The sequence below is a fragment of the Labrus bergylta genome, chromosome 16 (assembly GCF_963930695.1).
Source record: "Labrus bergylta chromosome 16, fLabBer1.1, whole genome shotgun sequence".
Lineage (NCBI taxonomy): Eukaryota > Metazoa > Chordata > Actinopteri > Labriformes > Labridae > Labrus > Labrus bergylta.
The window spans coordinates 21,406,700-21,428,985 of NC_089210.1; the positions used below are offsets into that span (position 1 = coordinate 21,406,700).

The 22,286-nt window shown below is 38.3% G+C and overlaps 1 protein-coding gene across 1 annotated transcript; it reads left to right on the forward strand.

Annotated features, from left to right (window-relative positions):
* The first annotated feature begins 15 nt into the window (after positions 1 to 15).
* Positions 16 to 22,014, forward strand: sdr42e2 (short chain dehydrogenase/reductase family 42E, member 2). Its single transcript, XM_065964243.1, has 13 exons — positions 16 to 278; positions 9,417 to 9,473; positions 11,524 to 11,968; positions 13,501 to 13,596; positions 14,237 to 14,294; positions 14,673 to 14,791; positions 15,025 to 15,100; positions 15,461 to 15,543; positions 18,422 to 18,559; positions 18,721 to 18,786; positions 19,431 to 19,494; positions 19,602 to 19,675; positions 21,347 to 22,014. The coding sequence occupies exons 3-13, from the start codon at positions 11,531 to 11,533 to the stop codon at positions 21,584 to 21,586; spliced, it is 1,452 nt and encodes a 483-aa protein (XP_065820315.1). The 5' UTR covers positions 16 to 278; positions 9,417 to 9,473; positions 11,524 to 11,530; the 3' UTR covers positions 21,587 to 22,014.
* The last annotated feature ends 272 nt before the right edge of the window (positions 22,015 to 22,286 follow it).

Genomic DNA, 22,286 nt, shown 5'->3' on the forward strand with positions numbered 1-22,286 from the left:
GCAAAAGCTGTTCATTCATGTAACAATATAATCTGTGCTGCTGTTCAGCCATATCCTGTTTTTTTGTATCAGGCTGATACAAACAGGAGAGTATCCTGACTAAATATTATGCTGCATGCTAGAAGGAAGCTGGAATAATACATTGTGGATAAATTAGGTTATCCTTGTTGCTTTTGGAGACAAAGCAACATTAGTTCTGTCATTATCTTTTCATACAGCTATCCGAGAACAGGTTTGTTCACCTTTTGGACCAGTCTGAACCTCTTCCTGACAAAACAGTAAGTCGATGGAGCTTTACCATCCCTCTGCTCTTTTTTTTTTTTTTTTATCTGTCCTTGAAGCAGCAGCAGCGCCATCATCTTTGTCCCAAGCTTCCAATTTCGTCCTCTAAGGAGTTACGGGCTTGTCTGTCACTTTCTCAGTCGATTTATCCTTTATCTCTCCGAGCGAGACAGGAAGCAAGCGAGCTTTACGCTCTGGCCACATCAGCTGATAGCTTCCAAAAAGTCATCAGCTTTAAGCATTATTTCTTTTTACTTCATTTGTCACAAGAGCTAAACTTAAACTAAGATCTGTTGTATTGTGTTTTCCATGGAGCTGTGGTTGCTTTTTGCAATAAAAAAAAACAACATCAGGGTGTAAATCTTTGACCTACAGCAGTGGTTCTCAAACTATGGTACGCGTACACCGGTGGTGGTAAACAAAGAAATCTCCACAATATATATAAAAAACCTGTTCAGCATAAAACGATTGTTTTTTTGTCATACTCTTATCTTATCTGTTTTGTATCTATTGAGTTGTATTTATATCAAATGTGTTTCCCCCTCTAAATTAATCTAGTTTTTGCAACAAATAACTTTAATCTGCCCAAGATTGTTTGTGCTCAGAAGCACACAAATAATGCACTTTTTTTGATGAAGTTAAATACAACTTACTTTTATCTACAAACCAAATAGACTATCAGCATAAGGCAGGATTGGTAACCTTTTAAATGTCGCATGTCAATTTACAATATCTGTTGGCTTTTTTAGTGCGCCGTTTTTTTCTGCTGCTCCACGTCTCCCGTTTTTAAAACACATTCTACAATAATGAAACATACATAACTTTTAGTCTATTATATTGTTGGATATATTAGGCTATGCATTTTAATAAAAACACTGCAAAAAAAAGAGATAAACACCGATGCTCCTCCGCCTCTCCGCAACTGGGTTTGTTTCCCCGATATAGAGGAAATCATTGACCAACACACGCACGCCAAAAACAACAACAACAACAACAAACACACGGCTATCTATGGGCATGACAAACTAAATAGCATACAGAAATAACTGCAGAAATCCATAACGCAGCGGCGAACAAACAAACAGATGAACAAATGAACGATCTGCACCTTCTGACCTTGGACAGCGCCGTGGCACGTGTTGCACAAACCTGCTGCAAAAGTGTTCAACCTTTACGGTGCACTTCCCACTCACAGGGCGCTTGCACCCCTTGCAGGAGACAACGGTCATATTTTTCTTGCACTGCCTCCTTCTCAGCTCTTGTGGATGCTGTGGGCTCAGTGGGCACCGACGTCAGACTGGCCTTGACACGCAGGTGTTCCTCTCTCTGTTCCTTTGCCGGCTCAAGAATGAGCATGTATCTATCTGTCTATGGTCTCTATCTATCTATTTGTATATCCTATCTATCTGTCGCTCTTTGTTAAATTCCTGCACATATATATGAAGTCTATAAATAGAAACAATAACTAATAAAAAATAAAACGACGCGCGAAAACAATCCAGAGAAATGTATCATTTTCAACTGCCGTCAATATGCAGGCGGCGGTGGTTACAGGTATAAATGCTCAGAAAGCTTGTGTTTTATTTTAGTTACACATGGGCTTCAAAAAGACATACAAGACACATATTTAAGAAAAGTCATGATGAGAGGCTCGTACGTTTTTATTTATAAAGAGTTATTTGTATTATAAAAACCCAAACCGTCCATCACACGGTCTGGGTGGTTCTAGTGTTAACACTCAGGACTGCAGGAGTCGAGAGGGATTTTTTTTTAAAAGACAGTTTTTCTATGTTGAACGCAGAGACTTATAATACAGCGGCTCTGGTTGCACGGAGCCTGCAGAGCGCGCGCCCGCACGCTCTCACGAGCTCTCTCTCTCTCTCTCTCTCTCTCTCCCCCGCTCCCTCTCGCTCTCTCTCTCTCTGTCTCTCGCTCTCTCTCTCCCCCGCTCCCTCTCGCTCTCTCTCTCTCTCTCTCTCTCTCTCTCTCTCCCCCGCTCCCTCTCGCTCTCTCAGGCACACAGCAATTTTATGAATAAATGAAAAAATAAATAAGAACAGGTGGGAAACATACTTGGGCCCAGGTATCGTGTTTGTGTGGGAAACACTGGAGATTAAATATTCTTAAACAGGTTGTTGGTATAAAGTTGTCATTTGTATTGTGCTGCACTTTTTTTTTGATTTGGGTCAATGTCAGTGTTGTGTTAGTTTAAGTGCCAGTTCTAGCGCTAGCCCTTAGTAGTCCTATAGTGTGGCTGCCAACAGTCAGTAATAAATAACCTCCTGCGTAAAATGTGTGTAGAAATAGGCCTACAGTGTATTTTAACATCTACCATAATGGTGGTACTTGGAGAGCCAAATATTTTCGGAGGTGGTACGCAGTCTAAAAAGTTTGAGAACCACTGACCTACAGGATTCATTTTCATCACTTTCAACCACGTTTTTTCTGTAATCTTCTACAGGTGTGGACATTTTATTCAGACTGCAAAACTAAACAAATGAGAAATAATTCAAATCATTTTGATACTTGTTATACCTTCAAACTAGCATTGCACTCCAATAAAATGATAGATAGTTAAAAAAAAAAAAAAGACTCTAAACCAGAGACGTTCCTTTTTTATTCTGTGCATTCTTCTTTCTTAAAATGTATGCCTACATTAACCAGAGTGCAACACTGCCACTCACACATTGGTAAAAATGTAGGTGTTAAGTTAATAGAGGATAATGTTGCCTCATCTCACACAGAAGATCAATTCTTGCACATGAAGATGTTTTTTTCCAAACTTGCATTCTTCAGACCCAGCCGACACTGACTCGAGTGACATCACTTGAGTCAATTCAAATAACTGAAGCCTTAACTATTTTTATACACTCTTCTCTCCCATGACCCCAAAAAAGACGTAGCTTTGTATAATTGATTGAGTTCACATTTAGTATCACTTTTTAATTCTGTGAGGAACTGAATTGAGTCACTGTCATGTAAAATCTAGAGCTCTGGCTGTAAAGATGATGCTGTTATTGAGAATGGTTTCAGTGTGTTTCAGAATATCTGTAAAGATTGGCTTTATGCCAACGGTCGAGCGTTTGTCTGGTGGCTGATTATAATTTCTTTCCCTGTTTAAGGCCGACTGAAGGTCATCAGGGGAGCACTTCCTTTTCTGTTCGTCCTCTTTCCTCTTTCCTCTGCTGTCTCATTTCTGCAGCGTGAACAGCTCGCTGCACTTTTTATGTTCTCAATTCATTAAATGTGCAGGCCTAGGTCAGGTAAAGGAGAAAATCACCAACCTCTTTTTAAAGAGTTGAATTAACTTAACATCAATGAATTGATTGATCAAGTCACAGTACCTCCCATTCACTTTCTCTTTTGGGAGATTCATTGTAAAACCTGACATTTTTATCTTCTGCAAGTTATAACCCCCTTTTTGTCTGATTGAACTGGCCTCTGTTCACACATTTCTCCTCTGTGTTTTTAGCTGTGTGTGTGTGTGTGTGTGTGTGTGTGTGTGTTTGAGCAGGATGTAGCAGAGCACAGGGAACAGTTAATGAGCTGAGTAAAAGTAGATAAACTTCATGACTCCCACAGTTTTTACCACATCGGCCTCTAGTATCCGGATGCTAATTGTAGCGACTTTAAAAAGCTAACGCTGGCTAACTTGGTGTTGTATTTTTAGCCTTGCTTTTGGCATTGCCATTAGCCTATTAGTCCATCGTATTGGCTCAGACTGAAATGTCTCAACAGTTATTTGATGTATTGCCTTGAAAACTGGAGACAGTCATGGTCCCCAGAGGACGAAGATGAAGTAAATTTTCTTTGAGCCTTATCGACTTAAGTGTCTTAGTGACGTCAACCACTGCTTTCTGAGGCCCACCGATGGCAGTCTCCTTATTGGAAATGCTGTCTCAAGCTTATTTTCTGAACCTAACAGATAAAGAGGTGGAGCTGAGGCGGGCTCTAAGTCTTCTGGCAAACTGCTACAATGTGCCGAATGGACTTTTGGAGCCAGCCTCAAGTGGACACTTTGGGAACTGCATTGTTTTGCACTTCTGCATTGGCTTAATTTTTCAAAACCAGAGGTTGTTGCTTGAGCTGAGCATATCTCAAGTGTCCATCAAGCAGCCGAAACTCCATCTTGCTCTCTGATGAGTTAAAAGGAATCCTCTGTCCCGCCTGTCATCTCCTCTCACATAACTTTCTTTCTCTAAGTTTCCCACTTTATCACACAAGCAATTTTGTGGAAGTTTCACATAAAGACAGGCTAATTGATTTAATTCAAAATCCCCCTCAGTGCATTAACTACTCAGGCTGAATCTTTTTCAGGAGTGTGACCTCAGAGCTCCCGCTTCTTAAAATGAACATGAAATGAGATGACTAATCCACTTCGATTACTCATTTCCACAAAAAACTGTGATTTTTTTTTTTAGAATAGAATTTAACTGAAGGATGTGAAAAGCAGGAATATTAGATAATTGCTCTATTTTGTTACAGGACACTTTCACAAGTATGTTATTCCGTGTTGATTGACTTATACGGCATGAATCATGGGATGTTAAATCATGGTGTAATGTAAGTCCCTTTTTCTGCAGTTTTTGGTGTTTATTAATCTTCCACATATACATTTTTTAGTTTCACTTGGTTTCTCTTTGTCAGTAACTTTTTCTGTGTATTTTATGGTGAATCTCTCTTTCTGACATGTTGTGTTTCAGCATTGTGTAAAAAAGGACAGAAAACTTGCAGACACCAAGCCCTGTCATCAAGACTGTGTGCAGGTTTGCATGCAAAGTGTTTTGTGCGTGTGTGTGTGTGTGTGTGTGTGTGTGTGTGTGTGTGTGTGTGTGTGTGTGTGTGTGTGTGTGTGTGTGTGTGTGTGTGTGTGGGTGTTTTAATGCTTTTCACAGCTCTTCATTGCACTCTTGTCTCTCGCTGTATTTCCTCAAGAGCTCCTTCAATTGCTCTCAGCTGTCAGAGTCCTCCTTTACACTCTTAATTCATCACTTTGACTGTTTTCAACTCATCCTTCATGAACCCTCACTGCAAGTTTCATGAGAGTAATTCATATCAATGTAATCCTGTGTCTGTGTTTTTAAAGGATTTTACATTGTCATATTGATTTTTTCTAATATAATGGCTATAGAATAGATATACCTTATTGTCATTGCAGTGCACATGTACTGAACATCAAAATGTAATGACTATCCTTACAGTAGGGTTGTCATGATACATCTTTTTACAGTCTCATAATTGCACATAATTTTTTTAATGCAATTTAGAATTTTGATGAACTCTTTCCTCTCCTAAGTACCTGTGATTTGAAATAAATGGAGTCTTTGGTCCTTTTTGATACTAAGGATCATTGAAATAACAGCGAATGGGGCGCTAAATAGCCCAGCGGTTATGTCACCTGCCCCATGTACAGAGACTGCAGTCCTTATCAAAGTGTGTACATATTGAACATTTCAACAGCCTTTGACTTCTGGTGCAGATGGTATAAAAATAAATAAATATTAATTAATTAATGATATTAATAACTATATTAAAATGAAAACACAATATTGCTCATATTCCACTTTGTTACTTGCACAAACATAATGTGAGTATAATATATTTATATAGGTAGAATTCAATAAGTCAACATTGGCCTTGTAATCTTTGATTCATGCAGAAAATGTTTGTCTGTTGAAGCAATAATTTGTGTATCCAAATGGTTCAGAAACATGTTCAACCTGAGCATGAGAAGCCTCTCCTCCCTCCTCAGATCAACTGATCCGTGTTAAACTGATTGAAATCATGATGACAGTCCGACCTGGAAATAAAGACAATATTACCGTCTTTGACCTTTAAGGTAATCTGCAGAGTTTAAAGGCTTGTGGTGTGTTCAAATGCTGCTATCTGGCTCCCCCTGATGCCTGTTACTAAATCTTTTTTTTTATTCCTCTTTTTGTTTCTCTTACTCTGGAGTCATCTTTTACACTGGTTGGTGTCAATTCAGACTTTTACAGTAATTCAGTATGTTTGGGGATGGATTTGAAAGTCACAAGTGTGGTGTGTTTTATGCTTTTATTTCTGCAGTATTCATCTTTTTCTCTCAAGAGGCAGATTTGTAGCATTGATGCAAATTCTCAGGATGTTTTCTAAAGTGGGAAAAATGTGTATTTGAGATATATCAATATCCTTTAAAGTATGATACAGATACACAACAGATAAGTGGCTTTAAATATGGTAAATGTGTAAAATATTATTATTTTTTCATCACATACTTTTAAGTGCACTCTGATCACACTTAATATAATGTAATATATCAAATATGTTTATTTTATCATTTACTTTAATGTGTTGTTAAAAAACATCAGTAAATTATTTATTTTACTGTATTATTTTTTATAAAACATTTACTGTATAACTTTTCTAACACCTTTATAAAACATTTACTGTACATAACTTTAACACCTTTATAAAACATTAAGATGATTCTGCTCAGTTGACAACTCAAACTACCTCACTCCTCATCTTCCAGTATCATGTCACCTCACAGGTTACATGTGGCAGCACAAATTCTTAGAACTTTGTTAATTTTTGGTGCAAGATTGATTGGCACGACCTGTGAAATGATTCTAAAGTACTTGAGCCTACATATAATGTGCTCCACATGAACTCTTACATAAGCAAGTGTGTGTGAGTGTGTAGGGGTGTGTAGGATTTGCTTGCAACTTTTGATAATTTAAAAACAATACATTTGCCACTATTGTTTAATGTTTTAACAGAATCCTGTTAAAGTTCCAGGTTTAAAAAAAGGTTGATTCAGTGGGTGGAGTAACAACAGTGTTATCTGGTGAATTGTTTAATCTCTAAAATCATTCTTTAAATACAATTTAAAGAAGAGCGTCTGCTTGCAGTAAGAACCCTCCAGCCCCTAATTATGCATTACTCATGTCGTTCATCAAATCAAAATGGGTGTGCAGGTTTGGATGAGCCATTCAGACCAAAATGTTTTTGTTGGGTACTAGGCTGTAATTGTTTATTTCTGCTGTCAAAACAGTGATTTAAATATGTGATGTGTATGGGACTTCCGCGTCTTTTGGAGTCAGCCTAAAGTGGAACTGCAGTTTTTTTTTCACCTGTGCATTGGCTTCATCTTTCAACATTGGAGGTTGCCCCTTGGGTGTAGCCTACTATAGAAACAATCAAAAAGCCTTTGGAAGCTTTGAAGAGAGCTGTGAAATGAAGTAAACTAAATGCAACAGTTGCTGTGAATTGCATTAACTGCTTTAATGTTGTCACAATACCAGATTTTTAATCTTCACTCCTATTCTATTAAAAATCAGATGATATTACCAGTTTCGTTACCATGGTAACAAAAAGAGAATACATAGGCACCCAATACTTGGCAATGCTGTCTTTTATTACAGAAAAAGTAAATAAACATTTAAGAGAGATACTTCTTCCAACGTGTTGTGACCACAAAAGTGATAAACAAGGCTACATAATGACACTCATGTACATTCAAACTCAATTGAATGCTGCTTCAATATAGGAACATTTGTTCACATCTAGTTTACCAAATCATGCAGCTTGTAACATACTGTGGGTGAGTCCCACAGGAAAGACTGCATGTATGCAGACTCAAGGAAAAGTGCTTAATTTGCTGTTGAAATGTCCACATCAGAGCCCTCACGCACTTGATGATGTCACCGTGAGACAGCACTGTGCGCTCACTCAACCTGCCTGAGTCTGTGAGTGTGGAGAATAAGTTTCAGCCTTTCTGAAGCTGCTCTCACCTCCTTAACGAACTGGAGTATATACTTAGTTCCACATAAAACACAGACCTTTGACTTGAAGGGATTTAGATTCAAATATCTATGATTTGGATGTTGGAGCTACCCTCATATAGCCTGGCAGCCTGCTGTCACATGACATGTTTCAATGCTCTGATTGGTTGAAGTTCCTCATGCATTTTGGTACAAGCATGATGATTAAACCAAAATGGGTCTTTAAAAGTTGCAGAATAATATAAAATAGTCCTTCAGGCAAGGAATTACTGTGGCCTTAAGTATACATATACCTTACATTTGATATGACTCTGTTTTCCTATGATAACAACTTTTCGGTTGTTTTCTCAAGATTTTGACTGATTTACGTCTTTAACTCAAGATAGTAAATGCAATTTTGTTGTGATAGCTTGTAGATTTCCAGATATTCCAAGAAAACAACTGACATTAAATTGTTATCATCAGGTGTGCAGATCACCTCGTGGTTAGGTGGCGCCCCATGTACTGAGACTATAGTCCTCTAAGCGAGCAGCCCAGGTTCAAATCTGATGCTGTGGCCCCTTTTCCACAGGTCCCCCCCACCCCCCACCCCCCACCCCCCCTCTCTCTCTCTCTCTGATTTCCTACTCTACTGACTGAAGGGCTTCAGTCATTACTGAAGGGCTTCAGTCATTTGGCAGCTGCTTCAAACTTATTTCACCCTCTTTAATTACGCGCGGTGCATTTAACTGTCAGATCAGGTTTGGCAGTATATCTGCTGTCTGCTGAATAAAAGATGAAGCGTCTATTTCAGTCCACTCCAAACACGCGGTGCAGGAAGTCACTTCAGCTGCTTTCTACCTGCTACCTGATGTAAAAGAAATAAAGAAATCAGCTCTAGCATTGCATGCCTGAGCTTTGATAATGACTGAGTGATTTAGTTCATATGTGAAGTGGGAGCATCATTTTGATGTGTCAATTTGTAAAAGGAAATTCTTACTTAATATTCTGATTAATTATCTTAAATATGGTATAGTCATTGAGGGACGTTTTATAGATTGTATTGACTTATTGATGGACTTTTTTTTATTTTTTATCTCAAAATCCCTCCAGAAGGCTTCTGTTTGGATTTTGAGGTACTGGTATCTCGTTTATCCGGAAAAACAGGCCATGACTTTATTGTTTTGTCAAAACACAACTGTTACAGATGATCATTAATTCAGAAATACAGAGCAGATTTGTATTTTCTTATGTGAATAAAGTACGCTTCTGTTAAGCAGAGATGTACTTCCAAAGAAGATTAATAAAAACCAACATGTTGAAAATTAACTAGAACAAGGATGAGTCATTATGCCATGCCTATATAATTAACGATTCAGTGTGATATTGCAGATTCTCTGGTTGAAGAAACGAGAGACTAACTCTACAATGATGACCATCAAGTTCCAGGTAGGCTTCCTCTCATATATCATCATATCAATCCAAGGTTTATGCACTTCGGCCTCTGTTTGAACACTTTGCACGGACAGGATTTTCAGTTGACGTAAAAAAAAAAAAAAAAAAAAAAAAAAAAGCGCATAATGTAAAAGTTCAAATGATGGTGAGAATATCAATACGCCCTTTAACTTCAGTTCCTGCTGCAGCATGTTTCAGGCCGCAGGAAAAGCAGTTGCTTCCTTGAAACGTTACCCTTTACTGCTGCGCGCTTCTTCTAGACATTACGGTAGGAGAGTCTCCAGGTAGAAGGATGCAGGGGACCGACAGGTGAGAGCTGTGAGGCGATGTGAGTGAAGGACCGCGAGAGCAAAGGGAAAGTACTAACGGGATTATTTCACGAGCGTACCGGCACGGGTCTGGATGTTAGGGGTCGAAGGGAATTTTAAGGTAAAACAATGAGCTGATATATGATTATTAATTTGATCAAAAGGTATGGCAGCATTTAAAATGAGCGCAGTAATGGTAATTCAATCCGTGAATCGTTTATTAGACACTTAATGTTAAATGTTATCAGAGCTGATTCGTTGTGGATAAAAATACAGCAGATTCTTTAACTACGGAAACGCAATGTATTCACCAATTAAAAAAAAACTATATTATCTCATTTCGTTTCTCTATAATGATATTCATTATATTATATTATAATGAATATCATTATAATATAATATATAATATAATATAATGATATTCATTATATTATATTATAATGTGTCTATTTTCTTTTTCTTTGGTGAATGCAATGCCCTTCCGTATTTAATATTATAAAGCTGTGACGTTTATTAATGGAAACATGACTAATGAATGACTGATGTCAACCTGAGAAACTTGCTGGGTAGTTTGGGTAATGTTTCTTGGATTATTTTGTTCCGAGTCCCGACTACATATTAGTCTCCTTATGAGGAAGTGATCAACTTTGAGCTTACTTTTTTAATACTTTGACTTCTTTACGTTTTGATTTCTCCACAATAATGTCGTGAACTGTAACTCAAAGTGGTTTCTAAGACCACCAGGTGGTCATAAGGACTTACTAGAAAGCCTAAGAATCAATACTGCCCCTTCATTGAGGTGTTTCACTTCCACATGACCAAAATCCCTTTAAATTGTTGTAGCAGACAATGAATACCGCGGCATTACAATCATTCATTTTTTTGGGGTGTATAATGTTAGTTATGTGTCAGTTCAAACTCGTGCCATGCATCCAAGCAATGCATTAAGTCACAAAAGTTAATTTGAATTGGACAACCTAAAGTTTCCAAATGTATGGAAGCCCTAAGCGGACATGCATCGTTACATTTCTATTTAACTCGGGATTAAAACCTTGGTTTCAGTGGTAATTAATTAAATCTCGAGAAATGTATAGATAGTCACGGTAAAACTAGAGTTGTTACCCCGAAATAACGACATATATAAGTCAAGGTCTTAAGAAAACAGCCAACATTTACTATTAACACTGGAAAACCAGCATGCTCACGACTAAGAGATTAATAAATCGAGATCTCAAGAAAACAGACTAAATGTACCAATTATTATGCAGAGCTAAATAAAATGTATGGATGTATGTATGCTCAGGGCCTCCATAAAATGCACCAAACTTAATGTTTGTGAAATGTTCATTAAATTACATTTTTTAAATCGGTTTGTTTAAAGGAACCAAACCTGGCAAAATTAAATTGCGCCTTAGCTCTGGCAGGTTTTCAGGTCAATTCTCTCAAATACTCAACTGTTTATTTGAACACACTTTACACAATACTTTCATTCAGCAGTTTAAGTCTGCACATTTTTTAAAGCATGTTACAATTTCAGCAACAAGCCAAACTCATGCTTTGCAGCCAACATGCTTCAGGTCCACAGAAGTTGATTTAAAAAAAGTTTCTCCCAAAGTTTTTCAAAAAGGAAAAATATAATTCATAAAAATATGTAGAGTTAAAAGTCATCAGAAAGTGTGAGATTATTGTTTAAAAATCAAATGTCAACATTCAATGAAAAACTTTTATTCCTCCAGGCCGTATATGAAGCTGTGCAGTCCCAACATGAGTGAGGTTGGAGGCTCTCTGTGCCAGGTGAAGCAGATTTCCTGCCACACCGCTCCTCTCTGTAGGCTGCAGGCCGTGGGGCACCACCTGCACAGCTCCTCTCACCTCACCCAACAGTCCTGGGTCAACCAGTCGGCCCCATCCATCGCCTCCAGCCCCCCCGTATCCACCCGTCACCGGGTGAACGGTGTCATGCTGTCCAGCTGCAGCAGCCTGGATTGTGCTGTCTCCAGACTGGCAGAGGAGGCCGCTCTGGCCCGAGGCGTATCTTCGGGGAAGGTGGTGGTGACGGGAGGAGGGGGGTACTTTGGTTTCAGGCTGGGGAAGGAACTGGCCAGTCAGGGGATGACAGTGATCCTTCTGGACATGAGGAGGCCTCCTTGTGAAATCCCTGATGGAGTCATCTTCTTTGAGGTATGGAGACGAGCGATGGAGGGAAAATACTTGTTCTAAATCCAATCTAAAAAATATTTTCCTCTGAATGTAACCCCCAGACTTTGCTTTGAATAGCTCACTTTGGTAATGCACAATAACACTGTACCTTAGAAGATCATGACATGAAAGGCATTGTGCTTTCATCAGAATCAGAATGAACTTTACTGTCACTATACCATGATTGGTGCAGCACCTGTCTGTGTAGTAAATAAATAATGATAAAATACACAAGTACAATAAATTAAAAGATTAAAAATAGAGCTTAAAGTGACATTCAAAGTTATAATAAAAGTGACATCTGTGCAGATATGTAACATAAAAGAATCAAGCTGCTTGAAAAGGCAGTTTAAGGTAGACAGGAAATGTGGAGAGAGTTGGGGATGACATGCACCATATAGCATCAGGATCAGGGGAGTTGAATCTGCGACCAGTGCGACTAAGACTGAAGCCTCTATATATTTAAAAAAAGTTTCTATAGTGTATTAATCCCTGAGGGGAAATTCAAACTCTGTTATTGTCACACAGAGGCCCAAAATACACACATGCAGCAACAGGACTTATGGATATGTTTTAATGGAGAGATGTCAGAGAGGGGCTGTTCCACAGGGAGTCCTCATGAGCCGTTGGAGGGTTTGGTGCCTTGCTCAAGGGCACCTCGACGGTTCTCAGGAAGTGACCTTACCCCTCTCTGCCAATCACACCAAATTCCATACTTCCATGACTTTTGTCCCTACAGACTGAGCTGTCGCCCCAAAGTCATGGGGCGCCTGCTCTACCATCTGAGCTAAACCAGCAGCAAAGGACACTGAATATTGAAAATGAAAGGACTTGCAAAATGCTTTAAACCCTTTTTAGTATTTTGAGAAAGCTTTGAGCCAGCAACCAGGTTATAATACCACTGCAGTTCATCATTTTGTTTAGTTTTTATTTTATTGATGTCACCAACAGGGCTCCGTAGTTATATTTTAGCCTCTGTTAGTCAGCTATGTTACATTTTCAGTGGTGTCTTGATGGATTTGTTCCCTTGCAGGGACAAAAAGGACATAATATTAATTATCTGAATACTATGTCCTCTGCTATACAATATTTCTAAGTGTTTAGTCTGCCCTTTGGCAGTGAAAAGGTGGGGAAATCCTGGTTGCAGCAGCCGTCCTTTTCAATCTAAAAATCTAAGTTATAACTGACTAAAAACACACGGTCAGCGTTCTTCCTACACTGCTGCCTTGAAAGTGGACTCTAGTATTTCCGTGCCTCAGGGTTACAGACACAGCTGAGTGATCCATGTCTGAGTACCAGCTGCTGACTGGGTCACTGAGGGTGGACACATGATTCAGGTTTCACCTGCAGGCCTCATGTCACACTTACCTTAATTATAAGTGTCTTTTAATGGAATCATTATGGACTCACTCTGCAGCGTGTACCCTGCTCAGGACTTGTCCAATCTGTTTAGTGGAGAAGACACTCAAGACACTTCCTGCTCTCGCTTTCATTTTCTTTTTGCTTTCTTACAGAGTGACATCCGGGACTATGCTTCCCTCCATAAGGTGTGTGAAGGGGTCGACTGTATATTCCACACAGCGTCTTACGGCATGTCCGGACCAGAACAGGTGACCCCTCTACATTTTCAACCAAACCAAGAAAGTGAGGAAGAGCTGCCATGGTCATTTTAGAAACTATACTTTAATCTCTTAAAGTCTATAATTGGCTGCTGTTTGGTAGCTTTCAAACAAACTGAGGTTCAAACTGCTGCAGAAACAGACTGTTTAGACATCTTTCACAGTAAGTGAGGGATATGATTGGTTGTTAAAAGTCTAGAGGAGATTTTTGTACTTATACATACAGGATAAGGTCAGCAAAGACATAAGAGGTGCCGTCTTGTCCATAGGGGGTGCCAAAATCAACATAAGGCAAAAGTTCCTCACACTAGCTTTAAATGCTTTAAGTTTAAATTAAACATTTGATATAACAGTTAAGAGGGCTCTGACGTTCCTAAATCATCAAATCACTGAATTAAATTTTAAAAAAAAAGATTCCTAAATCAAGTTCTCCGTCATGAGTTAATGGGCTGATCTGAAAGAGCAACAAGTCTTGATTTAAGATGAAGTGAATGCTGACATACGTCTTGAGAATTCTGCCAGGAGCTGCACAATGACATAATGTCAGACAATGTTGTCGTCCAAAAGATTAAAAATATTGTGGTGAAAAAGTGATGTATTTTCTTCTTCTCTTTTTTTTTCTGTGTGACAGCTGAATAAAGACCAGGTGGAGTCCGTCAATGTCGGGGGGACCAACAACGTCATCAACGGTAAGGGTCAAACTAAACAAGCAGCATCCCTGTGGTAATCATTTCAATGTAGAATATATAGAGTTTTATTAGAACGTTTACCTTAAAATATCTAAATTAAATAAAGTTGCCTTTAACATTTTTCAATACTTTAAAATGATGGTTAGAAGGCAGATTCAAATTGTGTATTTTAAAATTATTTTTTTACATATCCCCTCATGATAAGATAATTATAGAAGCCCTGAGTTTTCATTAACCCTAATGATATATTTTATAAAATTTTAGCTTAATTGTATTTTAAGCGAGATGAAAAAATGAACAATCCCAGAAATGAACCTTGTTGTGATTGATGTGAATTTTCCAGACATGACTCCACTGTGTGGTCTTCTTCTTCTTCAGTGTGTAAGGAGAGGAACATCCCCAGACTGGTCTACACCAGCACCGTAAACGTGGTGTTTTCTGGGAATCCAATCGACGAGGGTGACGAGGCCTCTGTGCCGTACGTCCCCTTTGATGCAGTGAGTAAAAAAACAGTTGAAATAAACCTTTGGCCAACCTAAACTAACAAACTTAATCGACTGAAAAACTACCCATCCATTTCAACTAATGTCCCATCCACCTGTCCAAAAAGTTGGAATGAAGAACTCAACCAAAGCTCAAAAATTGTAATTATTTCATTAATTTGCCAACAATAACACATTTCAGTTCTGCGCAGAGTAATTCAATTCAACCGTGTTCCTCTCTGTCGCAGCACATCGACCACTACTCCAGAACCAAATCGCTTGCGGAGCAGATGGTCCTCTCTGCAAACAGCTTCATCCTTAAAAGTGAGAAACTCTGGGTGTTGTTATAGCGACAAAATCACAGGATGACATAAAAAATGTTTGTATGTAAAAAAACAACAACAACATCTACACTGGAGCAGTAGTTTCCATGGAAACTACAGCGGTAGAAATGATGGCTTGAATTAAGAGCTAAACAGTTTGTAGTGCAGCACTTGTGCACTTTGGTACATACATAGAAGCATACCTGTCATTTTGTATGATTAAGCTTTTTTATGCCATGTCATTTTCACAACTTCCTTTAAACAACAAAAATCAATGTCAATGACACTGAAAAACATTCTGCTCCAATTTGTGTCTTCTTCTTTTTCTGTGTAAATATGAATTGAATCTGTTCTTACGAAGGTGGAGGTCAGCTTCGAACCTGCGTCCTCCGGCCGTGTGGGATCTACGGACCAGAGGAGAGGAGACACCTTCAAAGAGTGATGGTGAGACATAAACACACACACACACATTAATAAATATACAAAGAGAGATAGAGAGAGCAACAGATGGTTCTATTTACAGATGAATGTCTTTTGTGTCGGCACTGGAAAAAGAAAAAGTATACATCTTGCAGTGTGTGACGCGCACAATAGTTTACATTATTGATAAAGCTCTTCAGGTATCCAGTTTCAGGCACCAGTTCACCCAGTCTGCCCTTTACAGGCAGCAGCGCAGACTGCTGAACGGCTGCATGTTACAGTATGTTCTGGGTTTAATGTCGGCCGAGTGGCAACATGATTCTCTTTTTTCTATACCTGATAATGTAGTCTGCTCTTAATCTAAACCACCAGCCTGGAGATTATCGTAGAAATTTATTTTTTTGTCTAAAAACACATAGACAAGACTTTTCTTAAGATCTTAAGTTTGTTACAGTGCAGTATAAAACAATAGCCTTCGATCAGACCAAGACCAAGGCCTTCCCTTTCGCACCATGAGACCGTGCATCAGAGAGCTCTAATGAAAATATATCTAACAGCAGGCGCCTCCAGTGATTTAATGACAGCGTTTGTGGAGGTTTCCACCTCACAACCAGGATTTTCTTTGCAGAAGTTCGGCCAGAGAGCCAAATTCTGTTCTCATGTGCAGACGTAGGGACCTGGGAATGATCATTTAGTAGGCTCAGTAAAGTAAAGAGCAACATGGAATCTCCTCACTGAGTATTGCTGACAGTGATTACCTCACCTAAGTTCAGATACTTTTAGGTGGGGGTTATTTCTGTAGTAGATGGACAATTTAGAAAATGTGAAACAGACTGTGGATCATCTTACATTTATTCAGCCATGGTCAGACAACACAGAAACACAACACACATGGCTGACAAAGTGCAGACCATCGCTGACCCATGCTGACCAAGATCTCACAATCATTGGCAATCATTGACAATCATTGACAATCATTGGCAAAATGGCAAAATGGCAAAGTTTTCATCACACAGTGTGGCTTATATTCAGCTAGAAGGTACAGCCCACAAATTCCATTTGGGTACATCACTATAAAACAATAAAGATGACATGACACTGATTTGTATACGTAACAGATATAGACTCTCTGTCTAGCAAACAGTTGTTGACAACATATAGTTGGCTCCTATCCAAACGTAGATGTGCTACAATTTACATGTTTCACCATATAAGGTTACAGCTTCACAGACCCAAAAGAAGAATTACCCTAAGATGGTTGACACAATTTAAAGAGATGTCCACAAAATTATCAAGATGAATGAATCCATGAAAATACGTACTAACAGTTCCCCCGTTTTTAATATTTAGCTTTATTTTTCTTTAAAGGGAGAAAAGTTTGAACATGATTTTAATTTCTCTTTGAGGTATTTACCAATTACCTTCTTTAAGTACATGGCCTCTGAGTTTCACCCATGATAGACAATAACATCGTTTTAACACTGTCCACATAACATCAAAATGTTTTAGGAGTGGTTAGAAAGCATATGTAAAGATCACAGGTCACATACAAGATACCAAAACTTAACAGAAAAGGTAGAAAACCTTTAATGTTCTATTTGGAAACTCAGATCATGTTCAGTGTCAAAGAATGAAATCTAAAGATAACGTCAGTGGTGAATTTACAGAACATGTAAAGATGTTTAAATAATCAAAACTTAATGTATTTAATGATATCTAAAACATTCTTTAAAATCAAACCAAAATCAAATACTTTATATCACATCCTGCACTTTTTAATTCATCTTATTTTTATGTTATTTATTTCTTTCTTTCTTTTTTGCAATTTTTTTTTACAACAATAGATAAAATGTTTAAGTAGATATGCATTTTAGAAAGATAATCAATAGAAAGGAAGACTTCAGGGTGCTCCAAAATAACAAACAAAATCTCTGCTAACTAGAAATGAAAGAAATCTCACATGATGTTTCAAATAAACACAAATCTGACCTTCCTGTCTACCCAAAAAAACAGGAGGAAACATTTTTAAGTCAAACAAAAGAATTGAGAAAGCTTTAAGATTCCATGGAAAAATGTGATAGTACTTATACCGTCTAGGATCAAGTCTTGAACAGTAAAATTAGTTACTGAGTTGATAGATCTTAGAATCAATGCATAAACAAAAATAAAACAACAACTCATAATAATAGAAACTATTATCAAGATAGTAAAGAGGGGTACAGCACTAGTCAAAATTCAGGAAAATCCCAAAAATGGTCCAAAGATTTAGTATTATAATCTGCAGTATTTCTCGCATCACGAAATAAACTTTAATGCATTAACATTTGATTAGTTATGGAGCTTAACCGTAACTACTAATAGATGTTTCAAAAATAAAGATTAATTATGAATAAATGAAAAATTGAAATCGTATAAAAGGTAACTGGGATTAATTATGATCATGAATGAAGTTACTGATCAAGAGTGGTATGATTTGCTGCGATAAAATCAATATAATCAACTCTAAGAAATTTGAAAACTTTTGTTAACTAGAAAAAAATGGAATTTGGATTTATTAACTTTTTCTTTTACGAGGAACATAATGGTGACACAGGTTACAAGCTGTTCTCAGTTTATAGTGCACATGTTTCTGTGTTGCCACCAACTGACACCCGTCATTCCCATCCTGCCTTGAAGTAGCCCTTAGTTTTGCATTTGCCAGGCTGTTTAATATCTGTCTTATCAGTTCTGTGACCTCGTGACTGATTACCTGTTGCCAGACTGCCTACTACTACTCAGACTTGGCATATGCCTCTGAGTGCTGTATCTAAATCTCTGTTTGTATAATTATTACGGTCCGTTCTTGCTTATCAGGAGTCTAAAAGCAGATAAAATATCTGTCTATTCATTGACCCTCATGTAGGTGAACGTGGAGCGGCGGTTTTTCATGTTCAGGTTTGGTGACCCCCGGGCCATGATGAACTGGGTGCATGTTGATAACCTGGTGATGGCTCACATGCAGGCGGCCGAGGCTCTCACACTGAAGAGGAGCTGTATCGCTGTGAGTCAGGACAAAACAAAACACAGTTTGATCAACTACTATACATCTAGTTTAACCTTTTTGTTCTGCACATTCAGAATATGTATAGGTCTAGCTCCTATGATCACTTTTCTTGTTTCAACAAAATAAAAATACGGTGTCCCCTTTGTTTCCTCTTGCAGAGCGGACAGGCTTATTTCATTAATGATGGTGTGTCGGTCAATCTCTTTGACTGGTTGACACCATTGGTGAGTGAAACGATGATGCCTGTTATATTCTAAACTATAGTCTTACTGTCAACTATTTATGAAGGGATGTTTTTTGAAAGCCAAATTCTGGTATGTCTTATTCCTGTGTGCCTTAAAGCAATGTTGAAAACTAAGAAAATAAGTCACATTGTTGCATTCAGTGACATGTTAGTTTGACATATACGATGTAATTTTAATTCCATTTTAAAGACTTCATCTTGCTGATACAAATACTCAGAGGTGCCAAATTATAATGTATTAATCCGCAGATGGAAATAGTTCCCCATAAATGCACTATTTCATCTCTTTTAGTTACGTTTTCCAAAAAGGCCCGGCTTTTACATATGCCTACTAAACAACAGTAAAAATGTACATTTGTTGCCTTTTCTTTAATATAAATACCTTCAGGAGGAGAGCTTAGACTTGACTTTGAGCACTACAGACAATTTAAGGAAACAAAAATGAACAAATATATTGTTAGTTTTGTCTTTGGGATTTATTGAGAGCAAAAAAAATACATAATAACGTTTGCTTTATCCATTAAAATGTAGTAAGTATTTAAAGTTAGATTCATTACCTTACTGTTTAAAAATAAATTTATTATAAGGAAATTTACTATTTTCTGTTTCATGTGACCTCTGCAGTTTGAGAAGTTGGGCTACAGCAGACCGTTGATAAACCTGCCCGTATCACTTGTCTTTTATGCAGGTACATTATCTCTCTCTCTTTAGTCAATTTATAGCACATTTGATTTTCCTATGTGTTAGAAAATAGCAAATTGAAACTAAGTTTGCATGTTTTCCTTCTATGTTCAGCTATCCTGGTGGAACACTTGCACACATTTCTGAGTCCTGTAATAGAAGTCCCTCTCCTCTTTACCAGAAATGAGGTAATTCTTCTTCTTCTTTAATTTACTCTGACAAGTCGAATTCATTCTGAAAAACCCAAAGTGTCTGCTCTTGAGTATGTTCTTTATTCACCTTTTAAATATCAGAGCCTCGGCTCGTGTTTGACCAGACTGTACTAAGTGTGAGATGCATTATGGATTACTCATCTATAGTGAGGAGCTGTGTGTGAACGACTGCATGCACATGTACCCGCCTAATTGAAAGAACGTGTGTTGTGTGTTGGGGATAAATTACCTCTCGCTCTGAGATGAGCGGATTCTTGTTTAAGTCTCGTCACTGGAGACAGACTTCATTAGGGCGGGTATTTTCCTATCAGCCCCCCTCTGCTCTCCCCCTCCCTCGTATGATGTTATATCTCATGCATTAATTATGGAAAACAAAAGTGAGACTTTAAAAAACGAGGTAGCCACAAAGTCAGTGGATGCATTTTTAAGATTGTCCGTAGAAATGTAAGACACAGAACATGTCTGGTGTACCAGGATGAGAGGGCGGTTGACTGTAAGCCTGCCCCAGGGGAGGCCTTCATGATGCATCTTAAGGAGCCCCCGTAGCGGCTGCTGAGGTCCTCATGAATGTGTGATGAGGCAGAAACCAAAGCTGAGCCTGTGGGCCTGCATGTGCAGCTCATTCTGTCAGACAGCTGCTGGTCGAGGGATCGATGAATGTCCCGTGAATAAAACATAAAAAGACTGTGGGTCAGAGAAGGAGATTCAGAATGATGTTTTGCAGGAAGTGACCTTAGTACAATGGCTGTAGTTGCCATGGTGATTGTGGTCGGTCAGCATCTCTTAACCTGGAGTCAAATGACCCTTCCAACTCTCAGGTAAAGGCATTGCGTGATGTACCAGAGAGATGTTGTCTTCTTGTTTGTAAATGTCAGTGACACTTCAGATGTAAAATCAGCTGCATTGAAAACATCGCACATATGACACATTCATTAAACGCTAAGAGTAGACATATTTGTAGATATATAAAGCTCCAGGGGCGTGACCAAAGGGGTTGCCTTTGCTCCCATTGGAATCTCATGTTCAACCCCTAGTGCCCCATAGTTTTTGGTGTCACATGTTAGAAAAAAATTAGATCTGTATTATAAGAAAGGTGCCATCAAAATTTGCAGGAAAGTTCCTGCACGATGTGTAAATTGCACAGAAAATTAAAAATTAAACTGTGCCAATGTTTTGGTGCATTTTGGACAGTGTGCAGGAGATTTCCTGCAGTTTATGATGATTGAAAACAAGAAATTACCCAATATTTGGTGCTTAGGAATCCTGTTTTTTTGTCATATTGTTTGATTTTTACTCTTATCATATTGAAGATTAGTGCTATTAAAGATTAGGTTTAGCGCTGTTGCCTTACACCGAGAAGGTTCCTGGTTCAAATCCCCGTCGCACAGGGGCCTTCTGTGTGGAGTTTTCCCTGCATGTGTGGGTTCCCTCCGGGTACTCCGGCTTCCTCCCACAGTCCAAAGACATGCTCGTTGGGTTAATTGGTGACTCTAAATTGTTTGTAGGTGTGAATGTGAGTGTGGCCGTCTCTTTATATCGGCCCTGTGATTGACTGGCAAATCCTCTAGGGTGTAAAGATGAATTTACACTGTGCATTTTGGTTTAACCTGAACTTTACTGAATACTAATGCCCAGCTTCCATTGCAGGTGAGGAACATTGCAGTGAATCACACCTTCAAGATCGACAAGGCCCGTCGAGACCTGGGTTACTCTCCGAAGCCCTACAGCCTGGCGGACTCTGTGGAGGAGTACCTGAAGTCCAGACAGCTTGGCACTAGATCGACCCGATCTAAAGTCTCCTGGATCTCCCAGCTTCCCCGGGACATGGCCCTGCTGCTGCTAATGTTTCTCATCCTGGGTCTACTGATTCTTTCCTACATACTATAATAAGAGTAGAGCCCCACTCTTTTTCTTCTATTTCAATTTTTTTCAGGAAATTATATGTTTGGCATAGATGTAACCACTCAAGTTATTGTGGATCATCAACAAATGTGTCTTGTTTAAAATGCAATACATTGTTGAGAATGTAATTACTGTTAAGTCTTTGATGTTTTTCATGGTACGTGTGTGCATGATTTTAGAGTTATGGATGTACAAGGCTGCTGAAAAGTATTACTTTCTAGTTGTGTAAATGTTGTGGAATTATTAGAGTTTGACTAAGGTTTTATTAAGTAAAATAAAGCTAAGTTTGTATTTCAGACATTAAAAATGTGATTTATTGTATGTAAAGTGTGCTTCCAGGTTTTATTTAAAAAAAATGTACAACTGATAAAAGTATCAGTATTTTGTACACTTTTAGAAATAAAAGTAATAGAATGGCATCATCTCTCTAACATCTCATCGTAACTCTTCCTTTACTTATTTTTAATTAAAAGTTTATATGTAAAAATAAATAAATAAATTGTTATCCATCAAAACTTGAGGACAAAACTGGCAATTCTGAAGGTCGCCACAAGAAGGCGCACTTGCACTGTAAACTGTATCCCATGATTATGTTGTATTGTATTCTGTAGCAGAAAAGAAGACAAAGCGCCACAGTGGCATATGAGCTTAGTCTGTCTCTCTGTTCAGTTTATGTGTTTATCAG